Source organism: Cryptomeria japonica, chromosome 3, assembly GCF_030272615.1.
Source record: "Cryptomeria japonica chromosome 3, Sugi_1.0, whole genome shotgun sequence".
NCBI classification, from domain to species: Eukaryota; Viridiplantae; Streptophyta; class Pinopsida; order Cupressales; family Cupressaceae; genus Cryptomeria; species Cryptomeria japonica.
The window spans coordinates 553,461,607-553,485,573 of record NC_081407.1 but is presented as its reverse complement, the minus strand read 5'-3'; the positions used below and the strand labels follow the sequence as shown (position 1 = coordinate 553,485,573).

Sequence of the window (23,967 nt, the reverse complement as noted above, 5' to 3'; positions counted from 1 at the left end):
GTAAACCCTGTCTTCCGGTAAACCAAATCACTTAGATGATAAAACAAAACATCAGGAACATCATTTGCCAGCAATGACAACACAAATAACTGATCATGTCATCTATTCATAGAATCTCAATTTCTTCATCACAAATAGACTTCTATCCTTTATCGGTGCAGTCATCTAACTTCAACTGCATGACCTGATCTGCATCAGTTATGCCAAATGCCAACACACTGTCAGGGCTTTTGGTCTATCATGCACTATTTAAGTTTCCTCTAGAGAAGTAAATCACTCCCTAGTCTCTAGTTTCACCTTATTGTTGTCTTACAGATTGGTACACAAGGAAATTCTAGAGCCCTAGGTAGATGTTTTAAATCCAATAAAAGGCAATCTCATCTTTTATATCATTACACCAGGAGTGCTCACTAATGTACAACTAAAATATCTAAGTTGGTCATGAAGCCAAAGCTTGTCCTTAAGAAAATAAATATTTTGAATGAAATCCACATAATGCACTGTCATGGCTTGTAGTCTGTTATGCAATGTCCTAATTTCTACAGTGAATTCGCTGAAGGAAAGCTATGAGCTTCACAGCTTTGATGGCCATGAAGCTGACTCCTGTCCTCAAGCAAATTCACATATTGAATGAAAGTGAAACCCGCATAATAGCTTATTGTGGCTTCTGGTCTATTGCACAGTTTCTAAATTTCCTTCTGTGAGGAAGGAGCTTCCTCTCTTATTTCTGGTTTCACCTTGATGTTGTTTTGCGGCTCATCCAATGAAGGAAATCTTGGGTCCCTAGATGCATGTTAAAAAATCCAATATAAGACAATGCCATATTTGAACATGCCCACTAGTTTACAGTTGAAATCCTCTTTAGTTGGTGTCTCAGGTTCTTTTGTTATTTGAATTACTCAGGCCATCATTGCCCAAAACAGCCTTATTTATGGCCATAGTTCCAAGGTCCACCATTCTAAATGTATTTGTGAGACAATGATTAGAAACAGCACTAGAATAAGGAGCATCCTTCCAATCACCATTTGTGATTTATGAGAGATTGTATTCCATACAAAACCACCAACTCTACTGTTCACAGTTAAAATCCTCATGGAATAGCTACATAAGTCATGCTGCTGCTGCCAACAAAAATGAAATATTTGCTATAATAATGATGAGAGAATGGGAAGAATTATGTGAAACTTTTGTATGGGAGTGTAGAAACAAGCTACCTGAGGTGGCCATTCAACGACTGCTACAATAACATTTGATGTAGGAGGTATTGGGTAATTAAGAGATTTAGTAAGAAAGCATGAAGTTGTAGCTTGCCTCGAGGAAATTTAGAATGTAGAAGTGAACCCTTAATGGAAATGGCACATCAACGGGAGACATATACAAAACAAATATGTCTTTAACTAGATTGATGAGTTCATACCATTCTTTAAGGATGCAACTAACAATTTATTAGATTTTGGTTGAACTCTGTGTTTCCAGGAGATTTGTTGGTACATTTATCTCTCTTAAGTTATGTTGTTGGTCTTGAGTATGGGTATGCTGATATGGCAAATTTTTTTTCTTGGGTATGAGTATGGGTTTGTGTACATACCTATTAAAAGTTTAAAAACTATAAAAACAATAATACTCGTAATTGCCAATAAATGAAATATTTAAATAACTTATATTTTGCAAAACAGAAAATTCATAAATTATAATTCAATGATTTGTCAAATATTAATTCTAAATGAAAATTGCAATCAATATTTAATAATTTTCATATTGCTCTTCATTTAGAGCATCAAAGTCAACATTTGGCTCAATTTCATTTGAACAACAATCAACTAAATTGCCACTCCCACTAGCCATGCCATATTTAGAAGCTGCCTCATCTATAGAGATTTTGGCAAGTTGCGCAACAACAGCCTTTAAGTCGGCAAACTTAGGAGTTAGATCTCAATTTCTTGTCAACCCCTCATTGTAATCAGGTATCCTATGTGATGAGAGACAAAAGCTGAAGTGCACAAAGACCGAATCTTTAGCCTTTTTTGCACCCAATTGGTTGTGCTTAACTCAGTGGATAAATGAGTATGTACTCCAATTTTGTTTGTTTGAAGAACTTGCAACCTGTTGAATTTGCATACAATTTTTATATTTATAAAGCAAAAATTATGATATCTAGCAGCCAAAAGAAAACTGAGGAATCTAAAAATAAAAAAGATGCATACTTGAGATTGAACTTTTATTGCAAGAGGCTGTAGATAAATAGAGCCTTGGCCGTGTAGATACCACCATTCTCAAGTCCCTTTCTTATACTTGTCTTGAAAAGAACAAACATCATGATTCTTTGGAGATATGAATTGGCCAAACTTGTCATGCCCCCACCCTGATACCTTCTTAAATCTGATATACATATCTGATTAGAAAATTGTCTCATTTATAAGACATCACAATTTTCTAATATCTAGCCGACTCTCTTATGTAAGTACTTGAGTTTGATAAAAAATAGGTAAAAGGCTGGCTGACCTTTATGAGAACAAATAAAAATGGTTAAAGTGACTAAGGGCCGACCTAGCCTTGAGATAAAATATTTAAGGAGGCAAAGTAGTTTGAAAGCAAGATAAAATCATTTAAATAAGGGCCGACTCATATGCTGGCTGTTTCCATACTATAACCCTAAACAAAAGCATATATGAGGCCGATGCATAGGACAATCTAGAAACAAGAAGCACTATACAAAAAGGTACCTTTAATTATTGCAGAGCAGTGATGGTTCCTAAACCGGAACCAGTATACAGCAATCCATATACAGGTTAACTGGGCAGCAAATAAATTAAGAAAGTTAAGGATTGTGTTTACAGTAATATGTATCACTAATAACCCTTGATGAGGTGCAATCATGTCAGCATTATTAGTAAAAAAGGGGAAGGACATATTATCAAGAGGTGCTACTCTCTGCAAGGGTGATGTTTGTGGGAAGAGACATAACCATCCGTCCAAATAAAGGGTTATATAAACAACAGATGTATCACTCCAAAGGTGATCAAATTAGAACTACGTCTGTATCTACCAAAGGTGAAAATCAGTAATTAAGAAGGAATCGAACAAGAAAGAATTAAGCGTTTAGATCAGAACCAAGCAAGTTGAATCGAATAAGAAGACAAAGGCAGATTGATGAATCAAGGTAGCTCAATCAGCATCGGTGCTCATAAGAGCAGATCAATTCCTAATATATCAGCAATCAGGCAAACAGATCAGATCAGAAATAATTATTTACTGCAGGCAATGGTAATCTTACTCCATTTGTGGTATGTAGCATACCAGTACTCTTATGAATAATAATTCTCATATAGACATAGATAATAATATGCAATACAATATTATACTTGATGTATAACCTCTCATATATTGGAAAGGAGCAATAATATTGAATGTCTGGACTCTTAAATTGCTGCAATCAATCATCAGGGGGTTAATTGGTGAATACAAGGAGGGGAAAGTGTGATGAGATTCTCTTTGAAGTACGCCACCCCATGGTGGATGACTGATTTGTCTGCCACATGTGGGCCAAGGGGGCAAAGGTGTATCCTGCCCTTGGGCTTAGATGGGAAGGATGCTCCAGACATCCTATTGTGGTTTCCCCACTAACCTCTACCATGGTTAATTGTCTGAATGAGATTAAAGAGGTCTCAATCATAGAAGGGTGGATAAGGCAGCATGGATAGGGAGCGCAAATACAAGCTTAACTACTAAGCACACCACCTCATATGGATGACAGATTGCCACATGGGGCCAAGAAGGATGGTATATCTGCTCTTGGGCTTAGCGTGGGAGCTGCTTCAGGTGCCCTATCATGTTTCTCATCCAAGCCCTATTATGGTTGAACTCCAATTATGCATTACAGATATTGTATAGTTTATCTAGATTTGAAATAGTTATGAATATATGCTATCTAACCCTATTTGAAATGATTTCTCTATGAATTATGCTTTTGATACTTGTCTAACATGATTGCAGGATCTGAACCAGGTTTTATCTTGGTGAAGACATTTTATTGGTAAAAATATGATTCTAACTGTTAAGTTTTATTAATTTATTGGACTTGTGATTCTAGGGCAAGAATTATGATCATTCCAAAAGGGGACATTACAAAACTCCCTAAAGACAACACTCTATATATCTATATTTGAGAATATTTTTTTGAATGCATTGTTGTACCTAGTAGCAACCTCTTCATCTCTATATGGTGCCACCTTCTTAGGCAAGGAAAATATATATTTGCTATAATACTTGGGGAGAAAGCAATTGTTAGGAGATGTGAGGATGTGGTCATTTTGTTTCAATGGTCAACAATGATCTTTTGCACTCCCTTGAAAAATGCTTTTGCGTGATCGTGCTTTTTGCTTCTATTATCGTCCTTATTTTTCAACCATGGAGTCCATGCCATCATGAATTTCACCCAAGCATGGCTGATCTGTATCAACAAACCTAAACAAACTCGTGATGGGCTTAGCGAAACCCAAAACACATTCCATGCAAGCACACCACTCATCATCTAGGACCAATTCATTTGCTTTTGGGGCATTTTTTGTATTTGATTGCCTCCATATAGTCCGAAGAGTTGATGATCATGGTGCTCAATGCCTCTCACACCTTCACAAGTCATCTCAAGATGATTGTGTGTGACAATCTAACATGGTGTAAAAAATTAAACAAATTTAAAAATTAAATAGTAGACAACACATCAAAAATTTAAAATTTAAAATATATTCTAAAAAGTAAAATTGCCTTTAACAACTCCAAGTTGGAGGTGGTCTTAAAACTGACTTGTGACATATGATTGGTTGTCTCAAACATTTGAATCTCCTTGGCTTGCATGTATGACCCACTCAATTTTTGTGCTAGTCTTTTGCAATATCAAGTTAAGTGAGTCGATGACACATGGAATTGAAAAAAATTCCCATATGTACCCTCCATGATTGAACCACTTGCCCTACAATTTTTAGCATTGTCCATTATGACTTGGACAATGTTTTTAGGGCCCACCATCTCAATGTATTGTATGAAAATTGGCAATAAAGGTTGCATCCTTTACTTGCTCCTCACAATCTATTACTTTCAAAATCTTTGCCCTTTAAGGGACATTGCAATGATATTAATTAGTGGTATATTTTTGCAATCCTTCCATTCATTAGAAATGATGGATACTCGTCTTTTGGCCCATGTATTCTTACTTGCTATTAGTGATGCCTCTACAAAAGCTTTCTCCTTGGCCAATAATGTGGTGCACACATTTTTATACCCAAGACTAATGAAATGAGCAAGTGCATTGGCAATTGTTGTCACCATATCCTGTCAATGTGGTGATCTAACAAGGTTGAAAGGAAGCCTGTTTCCATAAATGCAACAAATAGTTCTCTTATTTGCAACCTCCTTCACCTCATTCTTGAAGGCCTTTTCGAATGGGCCTCTTTTATGGGAAAGAAAGGGGGTATTCTCTTCTTGGGATGATGATGGTGACATGAAATGATGTGGGCCAATCAATTGTGTTAAGCAACTAAGACGTTTATGTGATTCTTCTTGGAAAGAGGATGTATGTTTTCCATTTCTTTTCTGCTTACCATGTCGGCATTCTCTTCTTTTTTGATATATCCCATTATTTGTTGCTTTGGCAACCGTTTTTTATTCTGCCTTGGACAGACTTTTATTCCTGAGCGTATAAAAACACACAGGTGAGCTTTCGCTTGATTGTATGAGCTCTTAAACTCACCCATTTTGTCTTCACTGCCAAAAAAACCCCCACTACCAGAAAGTTGTTCAATCATAGTTGTATGTTGCCAAAGAGGTCACATGTCAAATTTAAATGAACTCCTTACATGTGGGACAACTGAACTAAAACTATTAGACATTCCATATGAATATAAGAAAACAAAAAAAATGTTACAAATTTACAACCCTCCAATTTAAAAAATGACATTCTAACCCCTCTATTATCTATAAAATATTAAAATTATTAAAAAATAATTCAAAACATGTTACAATTAAACTTGAAAAACCTCAAAAAAAATTACAAGATTCACTCACCTTTCATAGATAAATCTTCCTTGTGCAACTCTTTCTCTCTTGTTGGCGTATGTCTTTCTCTCTCATAGTCGTCACCTTCAAAGAAAAATGCAACAATCTTCAAAAATCAACAATTGTAGCTTGGAGTTCAAAATGTTTGTTTTACTTTCTCATGTTTGTGAAATGAGGCAAAAGAGGTTAAGATCCCTCACTTTAGGGAAAAATTTAGTGTTGAGGCGCTTTTTTGTTTTTAAAAATGTTAAAAAAATGCTCTATTTTGTTTCTTGTGATTGGGTGGCCATAGGTATGCTTGGCTTCTCTTAGGTCTAGCTTAGGCTAGCCAAGGGGATTCACTTTGGGCACCTAGGTTCCTTGTGGGTGCTTTTGGGTGAATCCTAGGCTGTCCTAGCCCCAAACCGGATCCATATGGGTAAGGAGGGATGGGGGGCCAGGGGGGTTGAGGTCTTGCTAAACCTTGCATCATAGCTCTTAAGCAATGTTGAAATCTTTCCTTTGCAAATCTCAGAACCAGGGCTTTAACACCTTTTAGGGTGCTGTTAATTTTTGAACTAAGGGTTGTTCCTTTCAGCATTACATTAATTTGTCACATTGAATCTTCTTCCATGGTTAGTGATTGTATCAATATGCCTATTGTAGCAACCAGTTTTAAGGTTTTCAAGAAGTGTCATAGCTTGTGCTTCTTTATCAATGCCATGGGGGATGAAAAAAGGAATCGATTTCAAGAGTTCCCCATTCTTATCCTGAACTAGACTCATTGCTCTGGCGAGTCCTAGATTGCTCTTCAAGGCACCATTGAAGATCACTTTTGCAAACCCTAATGGCATTGTTTCTGTTTCGCATTTTGGTGTGTCCCTTTTTAGTCTTTATCCTTTAAGGGATTATCAGACAAGTTAATTATTATGGTTGACATTTGACCTTTTAATAAAACTATTAGAAGTGGTTCCTACTTTATCACTTATTTATTTTAGTTTCTATATAACCAAACATTCGTTGTGGCTTATTCATCTGAATTGACTTATCTACAATGTATTGCAAATTATAATGTTTAATCGCTGACATGCCAAAGTGCTATATGAATCCTTTGCTGGTATTCAAAAATATCTTAATAATGCAAGGTTGGTAATGGTGAGGCTATGTAATCCATGTTTGTAGTCTCATGTTCTGTAGATGTTGTTAAATCCTTCACAATAACCATTAATAGGCTGCTGTCATTAGGGTTAAAATTTCAGATGTGCTGCTCATTTGGCTTCTTATCGATGGCATTCAATGACATTTCTTCAATCCATAGACTACCCCAGTGGTCTACTGCTTCCTATTAGTAATTGTATATTTATAAACTCTAAAATGGGCTCTCTAATAATCTCTTGGACTGCTTATCTAGATAAGTCCTATCTTTGGAGTCCCAACGCATTTTAAGGTTAAGTTTCAATCTATGCTTGTTCAGATTTAAGAGATGCAAGTGGTTCTTTGAAATTCTTCTCAATATTGGTGAAAATTACAAATCTAAATAGAGTAGGTGAGACTTTTCTTTTCCTTTATTTCAGCTTACATTTTCTCTTATCATGTATTCAAGATCATGGCAATGCGACATCCTAGAAGATTGGTTTTAGCTGGATGCCTTGGGGCTCTCACTGTAAGTGCAGTTATTTTCTGTCTTGTTTGGTTTAGCAACTAGTTCTCTCTGTTTATCAAATGATGATTACCATTGTCATGTGAGTTTAGTTTCTGATCTATATCATAGCAGACTTATTGGTGAAATTATCTTATTGTTTTCCTACAATGCAGGTAATGACTATTATCTCTGTAGTTTTTGGCTGGGCTGCACCAAACTTAGTAAGTTTGAGTTGGTCATTTTCTATTTGAGTTCCGTTTATTGTTTTTTTGTTTTGATTCTTGCACAATCTGCATCATGAATATGGGCACATAGAAAGCAGAATTATTGACTATTTTAGTCACTAAGCCTGTTAAGATGACATCCTTTGGGAGATACTTAATTTAGTTACATTTAATTGATAATAATTCTGCCTTTCTAATGCATGGACTTTGAAATATTAAGTCTTGATTTGGCATGTTTTGATCTAGAGATCAATGCCTTCGGTTGCATTTAGTAGTTTATCTTTATATACGTTAGGCCTAACATCATGGCTATTGCTGGAGGCTTTTCAACCCAAGACACTGTTTCATGCCATGAAAGGAAGGGTGTATTCTTTGTAATAACATCAATCTAATATCTTGAAGATATTTGCTAATGATGTGGATCATGTAATTGTATAGATGTTGGAGTGGTACACTCATCAAGTTATCTATATAGTGTAGTGGATGAATGGATGTGCCAAATTTGTCTAAGAAAATGGTCAGATGATGACGAGGCAAAATGGAATGTTCAAAGTTGGTATTAGAATTGTAAATATAAATCAAAATGTCCAAAAACAAATGGCATACAAATATTGTTGGGGAAAAGAGGAAAAAAGTTATGTTTAGTTCAAAACATCAGCCATATTGCACCAGAAATGTTGTCAAAATTCTCGAAATCCCAATTCTTCCTTTGATATCATGAAATTTTAGATGAGAAGGATTTCTATGAATTACGTAAGTAAAATATATTATACAAATGGTTTGCACACCAAAGCCTATAGGCCATATTAATATTTGCAGCCCAGCTCTTAGATAATGAAGAGCATGGACCGACCATGACTTGAACCAAGGAGCTCCCAGGGGCTCTGCCTTTTGACCTTCCAATGCCACTCGCAATGTATACATAATTCAGATCACCTTGTCTGTCTTTGATGCCATGTTGAAAAGCACCTAGGATCCCTTGGCAGTTGGCACCTTTAACTGCTCTGTCATTTGGGCTGCTGGTTCTGTACAGTTTCAGATTATATATGGTGTAGTTTTACCTTCCAACCTCTATCTCCCTCTAAGCTACATACAACTTGACCTCACCTAGCTTAGTACAGATAGGACATTCCAAGTACGCCTTTGGGTGCTCTGCCATTTGGGATTTCAGTTCTATACAGTATTATATGGAGTGTTGATTGACCTTCCACATGCTTCACTAGTAGGACAATTATTGATCACATCCAAACTGACTTAGCATCTAATTTGCCAAAGTTTACTATTAAAACATAAATAGCAAAAAAAATTGTATCATTTACTTATGTTGAATCCAACGCACAAAGATATATCTAAAAATGATGCCTAAAGTTTAACTGACAGTATATTCTGATAGTGCTGTGTAGCATCTTGCTTCTTGCCATTTGTTCAGTTTCAAACTTGAATAACATCAAGTTTTTTACCCCAGCTCTCTAGCAGTTGTGATTTTTTCAGAAAAAATCTTATTATTCCATTTAGAAAGAACAAGTTAATGTTCAAGAGAGAACCACTGAACAGGGAAAGCAAACACTGGGTCACAGATAATAACCTGTGGATATTGTAATGCAACAGTTGCTCGGTTTCTGTCTTCCAGTGACATGGAATCTATTGTTAGGTCTAATCTCAACTTCCTTTGCGCTTGTTCTCAGCCATACATGTAACCTAACATTTTGCATCAGGTTGCATGTTCATACTGTAGCACTGTTTGTGTTTACGGCCTTAATAATCCAGTGTATTGCCTATTAGTAAAATACCCATTAAGATATAATCCAAATTTGAGTTTATTAATTACTATATTAGTTCTGGTTACACGCATGGCTAAACTAACCTTAAACATTGGAACAAATGCAAAGTAGAAAATTGACATGCTTGCTGCAAATTCCACAGCATAAAATCAGTCCTCTTGCTCAGGGATGCACCTCTCTAGTCAAAGGGCTCAGGTGATTTGGATGTTTAAGCTTTAGTTTACACCGAACAATTAACAATCAACCTTCTCAGAGATACCATTAAGGCAGCCATTGCTTTAATGTTAACAAAACATGAAAAGTGGAAGGGAATAATTCCTGTGTTCCATGGCATTTCAGGGATGAGGACAGCAGGACAGCAGGGAATGACTTTCAAAATGACTGTTTGAGGGCCATTTTTTGGGGTATATATATACTGATACATATGTATATATAGATATATACACTCAAATTTCTACAAGTTTAATGATATGTGACATCAAACTTTAAGTTTATGAAAAACCCAATAGCTGATCTAGTTGGCAGGTTTATTTACAGAGCTATATATAGCAGTTCAGCCATTCCCAAAGTTACTTAAAGTTGACTACTAAAAATCATGTTTTGGGATTTCATAATAAAATCTGTCTCTCACGCTCAATTTCAATAATGGATATCTAATTTGAACAAGAAGGTGACTGACTGGAGAATATGCAATCATAAGGGTGACTTATTATGCATTATACAGACTTAAATTTGACAAAATATTTAAATGCTGGACAGTATGGATGTGATAGTTATTATGGATGAAATCAGTCTTGATCATTAAAAAACTAAAATCAATTAAATTTATAAAACATCAAATTTATAAATTTGCTGAGTTTACAATCTTTAGTGTAAATTCTGAGCAGTATAATATCCATTGAACAATGTACAGTCATTTATTTATTTGCCAGGAAAAGAGTGTTTTTAACAATAATTATAAATTTGACTGATCATAAATTCTTTCAATATCTATTCAGTCCCTGAGAAATATAATATATGCCAAACAAAATCCATTAAATGAAACAATTGATTATTCTATGTAACTTGGACACAGACTTGTTGCTACAGTATAACACCCATTGAACAATATACAGTTATTTATTCAAGAAAATAATTTTTTGAACAATAATCGTAAACTTGACTGGTTATTAATTCTTTCAATACCTATTCAGTCTCTGAGCAATATAATATATGCCAAACAAAATCCATTAAATGAAACAATTGATTACTCTACGCAATATGGACATAGACTTGTTGAACAAACTCTCAAACAGTAAACAAGCCTTAAAAAAGTCACCATCAAACAACAAACTTGAAAAATGTCAAAAGGAAATGTTTTTAATTGCCTAAAATTACACAGGCTGACAAGACAGTCCAATGAAGATTTGGCAGTCCAACTCATGACCCATGTGGTGTGAATTATACATCCTCTCAGAATTTTTCAACTTGATGACAATGCCTTGTACTTCTTAGCCTCTTATGCACCTTGTTTAGCCATCGAACCAAGTTTTTGGTACTTGTGCAACACAAAATCTTTTGCAGACCTTTAATTGAAGGATTCCTTGAGAGATTGTATGGTTGCTCAAGTGACTTGACTTGTCAAAAGGGACAACCTTGACCCCCGAAAGGGTCAATCATGCTGTGTTTGGTAGATGTGTAATTGCTTCAGCTTTGGCCATTTTGCCACCAATTTTTCTCATGATAAGAGTTCAATCTAATCTTGACAGAGCCATCTCTCCCCTTGATTGATTGTCTTCTCTCCACTACTCTCAATTAGCTCTTCAATCATCTCTCCATCAACTCACCAGTCTTTTCCCAATTAATTCCCCATGATAAAGAAGCTTAAAGCTTATGAATTCTCCTTTTGCCTTTGGCAGCTAGGAGTTTGAATTTTCTGCATTTTTTGCAAACTCTTGCTCAAAGCTCTGAATCACCTATTCCCTTGATTTGGTACAAGGATAGTGAATCACCTTAGAGGATTAAGCCTTTTGCATTGCAGCCTCCACTTCCATCATTCTTATACTCAGCACAGGACTCTCTGTGCCTTTTTATTTATGTGTTGAAGCTTCAAACCTCCTTATGTCTTCCAAGTAATTTCCAATTCCCACATCTAGAGCTTCCTCATCCCTATTGTCATCAAGAGGAGGTTCCAATTGTTGCAGAGGAGTAACCAAAAGTAGTTGGGCTCTTTGAGGACACCAAGCCACCATCATGGCACCAAAAGCTTTATTTATTTTCAAAATATTCCAATTAGAAATTACAAAATTCAAAATTGCTCAAGACCAGTAACTTTGTGTTGCCATTTCTTGGTTATAGTAGGAATATTTGTTTATTTATTGGAATAAGATTAAATTTGTTTTTCTTAGATAAAGTTGATTTTGTTTACTTGTTTCTTGTAAAAGCCCTTGATCACAACACAAGGTATTTGAAATTAAACCCTCAATCCCAACATGAGGCAATTCTTTACATTCAAATGCAAAGCTTGAAAATGGGAGATCCCAACACTATCACCAAAATCAAAAACAAAATTGCATCAGCTCATTTAGCTTATTTGAGAAATTGCAATTTTTTTTTTCTGCATGAAACGATAAAATAGTTTGTTTCTGTATGCATTTAGCCTCATCAAAAACATTGGAAAAAAAATTAAAAAATAGAAGCCCTTGACCTTTCCATGAAGCATTCAACAAATTTGCTAATAAAAACACGCTTGCCTTTCTCTTCAATTTCTCTTCCTCACTTGGCTCTTATGATTGATGTGTCCTAGAGTAAAAGAAGATTGAATAGAAGAAATCCTAAACAAAATGAGGAAGAATTTGCCTATTTAGGTAACTCCAATTGAAGAACAAGCCCAAGAGAAAACTGAAATTTTGAGCCCAATTTAATAAGAAAACAAGCAAAACAAAATCCGAACATAATTAGGATTATTCAAGTGCAAGGCCAACTCATAAATTTCTTCCACATAGAAATTAGACATGAAATAAACATCATGCAAGAAACTGAAAACACCAACCTTAACTTTTTACATGAGTTGACTGCTTATTTGCATCAAATAAACTTCAAAAACAATAACCAAACCATCCACAACCACCCCATTTAAATTCCTCAAGAAAATCCCATAGACCACAACAACAATTCCGTTGCCATCCATGACATTCTACTTGTGCATGAATGGAACAACCCTTGGTCCAACACCCGCTCGACTGAATCTTGCCATGAGAATAGGAGTGACTCAATGAGTGCCTCTTAGCAAGGATCCAATGCATATGTTGTCTAGAGTTCAACTCACTTGAGTGGTGTTTAAGTCGATCCTAACCATTATATTCTCAGACATCCCCATCTATCTCAAGGATGACCAAACATCCCCTTGATTTTTTGGCTTTTTGTACATGTTTGAGGGACATTTTGACATTTTGTTAAAAAATGGGGATGACCAAGGGATGTCCCCTATTGTCCTTTCGTTTTGGAAAAATAGTTAGGGATAGAAATGCAAGTTTTAAAGGTTGAGACGCGTCCCCATATAATATAGGATAATTGCAAGTCTAGAAAAATGGTAGGAAGCCATAAAACTAAGCTTGGTCTAAGTCATATCCATTTGATGTTTGAACTTTCAATATTATAAAAGCACTTGTATTAAAAAGTGTTACAATCATTCTTGGAAAACAATTCACTAGTTAGGCCCTAGGGAACTACAATATCAAACTATTAACTTAGAGTTCTAGTTGATCGAACACGTTCCCAAGAAATTGGTACTCAAATAAAACAAGATTCCAATGTTCAACTGCTTCCCACCTCTTAGAGCACCTTCTCTATAACAAGATAAATCTTAGGGTTTTAGTTGAAATCTCATGTCTCTTATCCATACTTGTCATTACTAAAAGCATAGTTCACATGCCTAGACTCGACTGAGACTTGACAAATAAAAAATTTCTAACTCAACAAAAATCTAACAACTTAAAAAAATACATAAATATATTGAAAACACAAATTTTATGCAAAATACAGCTACAAAATGTATAAATGAGTCTCTAAAATGTTGGGTTTTTTCTATCAGATGTGAATACAAATAGTGTACAAAACTATATGATCATGCAAATGCAACTAGCTGATACTATTATGAATTTATTATGATTGTCTTTAAACAACATCATCATAAATTGAACATCTTGGCAAGTTAGAATTCACAAGAGTTGACAATTTCTTCTTGTTTTAGTGAATAATTAGGGAGAGAGTTGAGTCCTTACAGTTAGTTGCAGTTCCTTGCTTGACTTAGAAGGCTACTACTATGCCTCCATCTTGCTAATATATGGCAATGAATCCTTAGCCTTATGTTCAAAATCATCTACATTGATGTAATCCAATACAATCGTTCCAACTTTTGTTGCATTTACTGTTAAATGGTAGTGCTCGATTAAGCATAGGCAAACCATCAGATCTGTTGCCTCCCTAACCATAGATGATAAACTCCTATCGTCATCCCCGAGCACAACTTGATTATTGACCTGCCAAGTAATGTATTCGCTCTTCCAAGGAATGAATTCACTTGCTGTATACATGAATTCACTGATAGATCATCCTACAAAGAATGAAATTGAACTTCATATATATGAGGGAGAAGCACCCTTTCACAAAGGGTCGGCCCTCAAAGCAATGTGACTTTTCATAGGGTGGCGGACTTAATGAGTTGGCCCTTATGAACTTTGTATTTTATATTTAATCTTGCTCATTTAAATGACTAAGGCCGATAGGCTAATTAGGCATTTATTCGCTAGGTGGGCCTTAGAAGGAATCCGACCTAGCTACAAACATCAACACTCCCTCTTAGCTAGGGAGTAATCTTGACGTCCACCATGGCTACTCGCAGAGGGTGGGTCCATCATGGCTACTCTCATGAATGGAAATGCAAATGAACACAACCACCATGGCTACTCCCAGAGGGTGGGTCCATCATGGCTACTCCCATGAGTGGAAATGCAAATGAACACAAGTGTCCATCACGGAATCCTCAATGTGATGTCGTAATCTCATCATGACGTTCACCATGGCTACTCCCAGAGGGTGAATAAACACAAGTGTTAAGTCATGGAGTCTCTCACATGACATCCACCATGGCTACTCCCAAAGGCATCATGGCTACTCTCATGAATGGAAATGCAAATGAACACAACCACCATGGCTACTCCCAGAGGGTGGGTCCATCATGGCTACTCCCATGAGTGGAAATGCAAATGAACACAAGTGTCCATCACGGAATCCTCAATGTGATGTCGTCATCTCATCATGACGTTCACCATGGCTACTCCCAGAGGGTGAATAAACACAAGTGTTAAGTCATGGAGTCTCTCACATGACATCCACCATGGCTACTCCCAAAGGCATCATGGCTACTCCCACGAGTGGAAATGCAAATGAACACAAGTGTCCATCACGGAATCCTCAACGTGATGTCGTCATCTCATCATGACGTTCACCATGGCTACTCCCAGAGGGTGAATAAACACAAGTGTTAAGCCATGGAGTCTCTCACATGACATCCACCATGGCTACTCCCAGAGGGTGGAACAAGGGCTTTCACCTCAAACTTCTCTCGCAGAGAAGAATGCACTAACAAGGGCTTTCACCTCAAACTTCTCTCGTAGAGAAGAATGCATTAACAAGGGCTTTCACCTCAAACTTCTGTCGCAGAGAAGAATGCATTAACAAGGGCTTTCACCTCAAACTTCTCTTGCAGAGAAGAATGCATTAAGCAAATCTTCATGATGATGTGGCTCCCTCTGAAACAGATATCAACCTTCTGACCTCCCCGTCCAAGGTTGCTTCTGATGAAGTGTCAGACTTCCTCTGAATCTGATATCAATCTTCTGACCTCCTCACCCACGGTTGCCTTTGATGGATTGTCAGACTTCCTCTAAATGTTGATTCCTCCCCTTCGAAGAAATGTCTTCAGCCACCAACTCAATCTCATGGCAGCAAGCATCAAGTTTTTCCTTCATTGAATGCAATCTCTTATGCTTCTTGGTCTGTCCTGAAAGCATTTCAAAGAGATTAATAATAATTCATCTAATGAAGCATACATGATTCATTATCAAAGTCATAACATGAAATACTTATCTCATTTAATCAAAATCTCTTCAAGTGCTAATACCCATTGAGTTCGTCTTGTAGCTGAGTCTCATTTTCTCATCTACACAAACGGCCCTGACTGCTAGTTAACCCTTTGCCACATAATTTTCCTTCCCGCAGTATGTCTGTGTTGTGTTTCCACTTCTCAAGGGCATTTGCAAAAGCCCTTAATACATTATTATATTCACCGTGCACTCTGAGAGTACGTGTGAGGGTTCCTCACAACACCCACATGATCGTTTCTAAGAAAATGAGACTCCAAACCAATGCAGAAAACAGATAAAATAGTGATGCCAAGGGTGAACTCAATGCACATCAATCTGCTTATTTTTTTGGATTGTTTTAAACACGAAAATCCGTCTCAAAAATATCCATCTGCCCTACAAACTCTAATGCGTACAACAGACAAACAAGAAATGTTCATTTCAATCTGTACAAATTCTTTATCTCCAGCAACCATCTTCACAACCGCCAATCCCAGAATATTTGCAATCATTGCCACCGCCCCTCCATGCAATTTATCATATAAATTCGTGATGGATGGTTTGACTTTGAGTGTCGAAATGACAAGACCAAGCTCCAAACGATCGACTGTCAAATGACAGAGAAGTGCAGTCGAAGGCATATGATTGAGAATGGTCAATAGAGACAAAGGAGAATAGGGAATCCATTCCCGCTGCTTTTCCACTTCCTTATTCATTAAAATCGTAATGTATTTGAGATCCCCTGTCATTTCATAGAGACTTTCATGTTCTTCACAGTTGGAGAAGATCCTAAGATAAGGGTTCCGCAGATCATTTCCAAGCTAGTGCGCGACAAAATAGTCTATTGCATAGATTGGTCAGAATTTGACACCAACGTTTTAGTCTCACGAAGTGCATGATGAATTTTAACTCGTACTGGGATGAACTATGCTTTGAGATTTTACGACGCAATTTTATACATAGGAAACTCATAGATCCAAAGGGCAAAATCTTAATGAAGCATCAAGGCATACCATCAGGTAGCTTTTATTCAATGCTAGTTGACACAATTGTTAACGCTAGACGCATTTTGTATATATTTCACTCCTTAGTTGGAGAGATGTCGGAGATTAAGTGCCAATGAGATGATTGGTTAACAGGAGTGAGTTCGGAGTATCAAATCTCCAAAGGTCACATTGCAATGATCCGCGACAAGCAAAATTGGACCATCAATCCCAGAGAGAGGCAGGAAGTCATATGACTAGCGATATTCACTGAATATCTAGTAACTTCATATTAGATCTCAGCAGCAAGAGCACACGCAGTGTGCGACGACAATAGCTATCGGATCCACAAACTTGTTCAAGCATGGGAGTCTTTAACTAGACTATATGGAGAGATTCCTCCAGAACAACTGGACATGAGACTCAAACCGTATGATCCCACTAAGTTCTTATGCGCCTAAACCAGAAGATCCTAGGGTTGACCACACAAATTGACCAACTGTCCAAGCTGAAGTCACGGGTCACGATAAAAAAATAGAGATGTAAAAGAGCGATAAGATTGATGGCAGACTCAACGTCGCCTTCTCCTTGTGTGGCCTTTGTGAATGACTCCTTTCATGCCCTCTTCAAGCTTGCAATGTACGCCCTACATTAAATGCACCCTCGAGCTAGATTGGAATTTGGTGCATAGTCTTATGTCTCCAAGATGTTCACAACCTCTATTGCCATCTTAAACGCATAGGCACGAGACTTTTATAATAGCTCTAATACCATGTTAAATGGTAGTGCTCGATTAACCACAGGCAAACCATCAAATCTATTGCCTTCCCAACCATAGATGATAAACTCCTATCGTCACCCCCAAGCACAACTTATTTATTGACCCGCCAAGTAATGTATTCGCTCTTCCAAAGAATGAATTCGCTTACTTGTATGTATGAATTCACTGATAGATCATCCTACAAAGAATATGCAAGCCACACAACTACATACTCATATCCCAAACCAATGGGTGGGCAAGCCACACAACTGCATACTCATATCCCAAACTAATACAACAAGAAAACTCACCATCACATTAGTAATATGCAAACTAAGATAAGAAACAAGATGACTAGTACCTCAAGACTCAAACACCAAATCACTTGCAAAATTGATTTGCCAAACAAATCTACAAACAAGTAACCATAGTCAAGGAAACAAACAAGTATTCAGGAGGTAAGCAACAACCTTCAAGCATTGGACCGCACCACCACCTGTAATCATGAATCAATATAATACAATAATCCAATCTTATCAATCACACATATGACACCATGGCATCATGATAACCATCTCCTAAATGAAGGTCGCCATGGTCCACACACACTCAACTACAATACCACCAACTCCAAAGAATAAAGTAGAATGAAGATCTCCAAGACAAGAAGATAAACCACCACTATCAAAAGCTCCCATTGAACAATGTAACCAAGCTATCCATGGCATAATGATAAACAATCATGCTACTAGTGTCAATAACCGGCTATCTAGGCACTCTAATCATTCATCCTCTTATCCCGAAGCAACATACCAATGCATTAATGACACAAACAATGCCAATTGACTAAATTTACATCAACACTAAAAAGATGTGTGGACAGATAGTCCTCATCTAAGTCATCACTGCAACTGATGGGTGGCCAAGCCACACAACTGCATAATCATATCCCAAACCAATACAACAAGAAAACTCACCATCACATTAGTAATATTCAAACTAAGAAAACAAACAAGATGATCTGTACCTCAAGACTCGAACACTAAATCTCTTGCAAATTTGATTTACCAAACAAATCCACAAACAAGTAACCATAGTCAATGAACCAAACAAACATTTAGGAGGTAAGCAACAACCTTCAAGCACTGGACCACACCACCACCTGTAATCATAATTCAATCTAATATAATTACCCAATCTTATCAATCACATTTATGATAATGTCATGTCAATGTTCAAAAGTAATGGATATCCATTACACCATAATCATTGCCATCGCTGTACTTGTACACTCTTAGTCTCACACATATCAATCATGTCTTTGAATTAGAAGACAACTTGTGTACCTGTCTCCATAAAAGTCAACACTCTAAAAATACTTGTAAACTTGTATCAAGAAGCATCAAATTGATAATCTGCTATACCAGCACATTGGTTGCATAAAAACATGTACTCCCACAAGTTTTTTGTCCAGAATTCATATGGATGCTCACACAATCATACCCTAAATCTCAACCTCTTACAAGTGTTTAAACAAGTATAAAACCATTAGAATATTCCTTGCCAGCCCCACAATGGTGGGGAAATCTGCTGGGAGGTTTGTTATGCCCTTCATTGTTGTAGTGTCATTCTAAGGTATGCCCCACCTGGAGTTTTAGGGACGGGGAATCCCTTGGCCTCCCTCAAGCATCTTGGGGACCTTATGTTTATTCATTGGCACAAACCTTTTTTAAAATGGTGGTTTTGCAGTGCTCCTTTTACTCATCTGTAGTTGAAAGAGTAAAGAGAGCTGTTTTAATCTCATACATTCAAGGAAAGTGACCGGTGGAGATATTTAGCTGCGAAGTATCCTACAAAGTGTTCATGTATTAAGATTCTCAATCTTAAATAATGAGTGGCAACCAGTAGTTTTCATAAGTGTTTCAAGGATTGTTTTGCAGCTTTGCGTGAATTTACAGTTTTGCCGCAAAGAATGAATACAACTATAATTATCTTGGAGAACCGATAAATTACTGGAAGGATAAATCAAGCTGACATTGATTCATAAGTAATTTGCTAACAAAATTGATTTAAATAATTGATTGAAATTAGCCAAGATTCCAATTAGAATACTTCCCCTGGGTCGAAAGAGGTTAAATGTAGACATAATCATCAACACTCTTGTGTCTGGCTCACCAGTAGAGGTTTAACTTCAAAGATGCTGTAGTCTTGTCAATTTCAATGTGCCTGTTCTTTTGAGCAAAAGCTCAAGATCAGTTCAAACTAGTAGACATCTGATTTCAACTTGTTATGTTCTTTTTGTAATGCACTAGTAGCTTAGCCCACTAGCCTTTTACTCACAGAAAGATCTTGCTGATGAATTGATACAGTCATAGATGGAGAGCCTAATGAAAGACTGTTTGTTCATGCAGCACAATTCTCAAAAGTTGCAAACTGGAATGGAACTAAATTCTTATAGTCAGTGGATGTGTGAGTATACAACAAAAGCTTAGTTCTTTAGAAAAGAATCCAAAACAAGTACAATAAGATGGCACAGAACAACAGAATATATGTATTTTATATGAAAATTGATTACAAAAACTTGTATACGAAGTTTACAATAACAAGTCCATGCCAAGATTCTCAGTCCTCTAATGAATCCACTTTGAGCTCTGACATTCAATCTGCTCTTCTCCCTAGCTTGTTTTAACAATAGATCTACCAACTTCTTACAGAGAACCTTGAGGAGTAAAGCAGCACCGACCAAAAATGTGGTTTCATGCCCCATGAACATGAAATAGGGACCATGGGACCAATATTAAATGATTTCAGCTCTTATCCTTCATTGAACTGGGTGCATCCCATGATTACTTGACCCCTTCTTAAATAAGTGTGTCAAGATATAAGCAATGGGACTTGGTGCTGCTTCCACCATGAACCTCCTTGGAACCAATATTCAAATAGGTAACCTTGCATTTGGCATGATGTTCAAATACATTAGTGCATAGCCCAATTAGGCTCTGTTTTACAATAATAATGTGTCACATCAACAACAGGGCAACAAACTATCATTTGGACACATGGACATGTTCCCGGTAACCAAAAGATACTCCGATTATAATTCACAAAGAATATGTGATACTGCCCAGTAGAATTATTGACTTTAACTTTGTGTCCTCTGTCATAAGACTGGAAAGAAAGAATTTGCGGCAAGAACTGAACATCTGCGACAGCTAAGAAAAACCTGCAAAAGAATTTGTGGCAAGAACTGAACATGTGCGACAGCTAAGAAAAACCTGCAAAAGACAAACAAAAAATAAAGAAGATATTTTTGGGTGATGCAAGATTGTTTGACTCTTGAGATGCTCGTGCATCATGAATGAATATATTCAGAAGCATACATTTGAAATATTAGTCTAACTCTGAAACTTGCTTCCAAAAAGTTCCAAGGATGGTTATCACACCTGAAACAAGGCTGTTGACCTTTCTCCAAGCTCAATTTCTGCTTATGGAGACTCCATTGCCTCGTGATGCCCTATTGTCTTATCCTTTATTTGCTGCTCTGCAAAATCTACACATAATGGAAAAGATTTGGGGTTTTATTAGGTCAGGAGTGTGTACAGTTTTGGGATGGAGAGAAGATATTTATAAGTGCTTGATCCCCATGGGCACTTACAGACATTATCAAAATGCTTGGAATAACCTGAAATTGGCCCTCCTGTTTCAGGAATATACAAGGGAGGCTGGGTACTTGTTTACCAAAGCTAGAGATATCTCCAGGATGATTAGAAACAGAAATTGTTTCCTGTGGAGATATATTCCAAGACAAGTGATCTTGAGACCTTTATAAAAAGTAAGGATTGTTTTTCAAATTTTTCTGTTTTGTATTTATCGTCTGGCCTGTAAGTTGAAATGATCTAGATTCTTGTCTTTCACTTTTGGCCTTTCCATTGCCTTGTTTTTTTTGGAAAATATGATCTTTCTATTGTAGAACTTGGAATGTTGTAATCATGAATTTCCTTTTATGTTATTTATAAAGAAGCAGTTTTTTGAGATTTCATGTTGTATTTTTAATATTGCATAAACTACAATTGAATGTGCATATTCATTTGTAAAATGGTACAGTTATCTCGGAAATGGACTCATGTTATAACAACAGTTTTATTCTTTGGATTTGGATTTTGGTCATTATGGGAAGGCATCACAGAAGAAGGGTGCGTTTATCTCACAACTCCTCAATTTACCTAGCTCGTACTCTGTGTTTATCATTCTGCTATTGTGTCTTAATTAGAGTTATATGGGAATAAGGGCATTGCTTTTCCTGCAGAGAGTCCGAAGAGTTGGCTGAGGTGGAAGCTAAGCTGGTCAGTTATGAATTTATCACCCTATGGATTGGCCAATCATTTAACTTTTAATTAATAAGCTGCCAGTAAAATACCATGTTGCTTTTAAGTCATAGATGATGTAAATGAAGGGGATTTTTAAATTTGACTGGAATATTCTTTTTGGTGCATTTTTCAGTCCACTGATTGGAAGGATAATGCACCTTCTAAGCAAGCAACAATAAAAGGGAGTAAGGTATGCAAGTAACTAATTTATCTGAAATGTGAACCTATGAATTTGTTTTTGCAATTTAATCTGTTGTTTACCATGGTGATTTCGGGTGTTTTTATTCGAGCTTGTGTTTGCATTACTTTGCAACTATGAAATGTTGGTGTTTTGGGGGTTTGTTGCAAGGATCTAGCAAGGATTGAGTGTGATAGCAGTTCTGCCCCCAAAAATATATGGTAGTTTCTTTATAAGTAACAAGTCTGGTTTATGTTAGGTTGAAGATGATAACAAAAAACAGCAGAGACCATTCTTCACTCAATTCTTTTCACCAATTCTCCTTGAGGTAAGTAATCTGCTTTTAACTAAAACTTAGGAGTAATCAAATACTGCAAACTTTCAAATTTGGGTGCCTATAGAGAAGTCCTGTTTTTTCATGGTGAAAGGTTTCTCATCTCACATTTGCAGGCATTTTCCCTGACATTTTTTGGAGAGTGGGGTGATAAGAGCCAGGTATGCGATGCCTCTCATTGTAATGAGTTTGGAAAGAGAATTTTCTATTGAATGCTATGTTAATGATGTGAAAAACTTAGAAGTTGATAATCGATTATCATTTTGCAGATTGCTACTATTGGACTAGCTGCAGATATAAATCCATTTGGTGTGGTTCTCGGGGGCATTTTGTATGTTTCTTCCTGGATATTTAAGTTATTAAAGGCCTCTCATTTTGTTTAAAAAAGTTGTAACAAACTTTAAACTTAGATTAGTGAGAGACTAGTTATTTTTCCTTTTTATTTGTGTTTCAGATGCAGAATCTGTTTTTAGTATTCAATTCTGATCCAGTTACATATCTTGTGATACTGAGTAATATTGTGACAGACAATTAGGAATTACAAAAGGTTTCTGTCAATGACTAGTCACAAACCTGATGGACATTAATTTGGAAGAAGTAAGAATGTTTAAATGTTTTGTCATTGTAGAGGGCAGGCTTTGTGTACTTCTGCAGCTGTGTTTGGTGGCAAGAGTTTAGCATCTCGTATATCTGAAAAGATGGTAAATTATCTGTACTGTATCCTTTTCCTGCTAGCTGAACTTATGTTCTCATTGCACTGATTATCTTCTTTCTTTCCTTTTTGCCAAACAGGTTGCAATTTCTGGTGGAATTCTGTTTGTTGTTTTTGGGATTCAGTGTCTAATGATGAAAGCTGAGAATGCTTGAAGTATCCACTCATTTGTGGATGTTGACTAGGGTTGACTTTTTTTGGTCATTTCCTCTGGTCATATATGTCCTTAAAGAGTTTATTTGCCGGGACTTCAATGCTGCATTTTCATGGCTAAATTTTTCATCATATGGGATGATACCAGTTAGAATGCTGCAATTCTTGCAAAGTATGATCTTTGGAAAAATAAACACTTAATGTTGCTATTATTCTCTCTTGGGCAACCCCTCTCCATTTCATTAATTGCTACGCTATTCATGTAATCCAATTTCCATTGGCAGCTAAGCACATTATTTGTTGCTTGAGATTGAATGGATTCAACACTTTTCCAGCAAGAGTTTTATTAATGGGCAATGAATTTATGAGTGTTTTTACTCCGTTTATGAGGCCAAGCAACCTATGGGACCTACTGGTAGCCAGCAAACAAAAGCATGCACAGCCTAAAACACTGTGCTTAAATCTCCTTTTCCTTCTGCATCTTGCATTTTCTACTGTGTATCTTGACCAAGAAATCTGCTACTCTTATTATGTTCTCTTCTTCAAACAAATTACTCAAGTCGTTCACCTTTAATGTCTTAATCAAGTTAATCCAGATATCCTTGTAAGCTGAACACTCCATGATGTAATGCCATTCTGTCTCCACCACTTTTTGAGTGCAATAAATACACCTTATGT

The 23,967-nt window shown here is 36.6% G+C and overlaps 1 protein-coding gene across 1 annotated transcript in view; it reads left to right on the top strand.

Moving 5' to 3' along the window:
• LOC131029891 (GDT1-like protein 5) overlaps positions 1-23,675 on the top strand; it is a 29,262-nt gene extending 5,587 nt beyond the window's left edge. The window contains exons 3-12 of the mRNA XM_057960551.2: positions 7,634-7,693; positions 7,846-7,893; positions 21,650-21,738; positions 21,852-21,888; positions 22,046-22,102; positions 22,350-22,418; positions 22,541-22,585; positions 22,694-22,755; positions 23,053-23,125; positions 23,217-23,675. Coding sequence (XP_057816534.1) covers positions 7,634-7,693; positions 7,846-7,893; positions 21,650-21,738; positions 21,852-21,888; positions 22,046-22,102; positions 22,350-22,418; positions 22,541-22,585; positions 22,694-22,755; positions 23,053-23,125; positions 23,217-23,291 — 615 coding nt within the window. The 3' untranslated portion in view covers positions 23,292-23,675. The remainder of the gene's footprint in view (positions 1-7,633; positions 7,694-7,845; positions 7,894-21,649; positions 21,739-21,851; positions 21,889-22,045; positions 22,103-22,349; positions 22,419-22,540; positions 22,586-22,693; positions 22,756-23,052; positions 23,126-23,216) is intronic.
• The last annotated feature ends 292 nt before the right edge of the window (positions 23,676-23,967 follow it).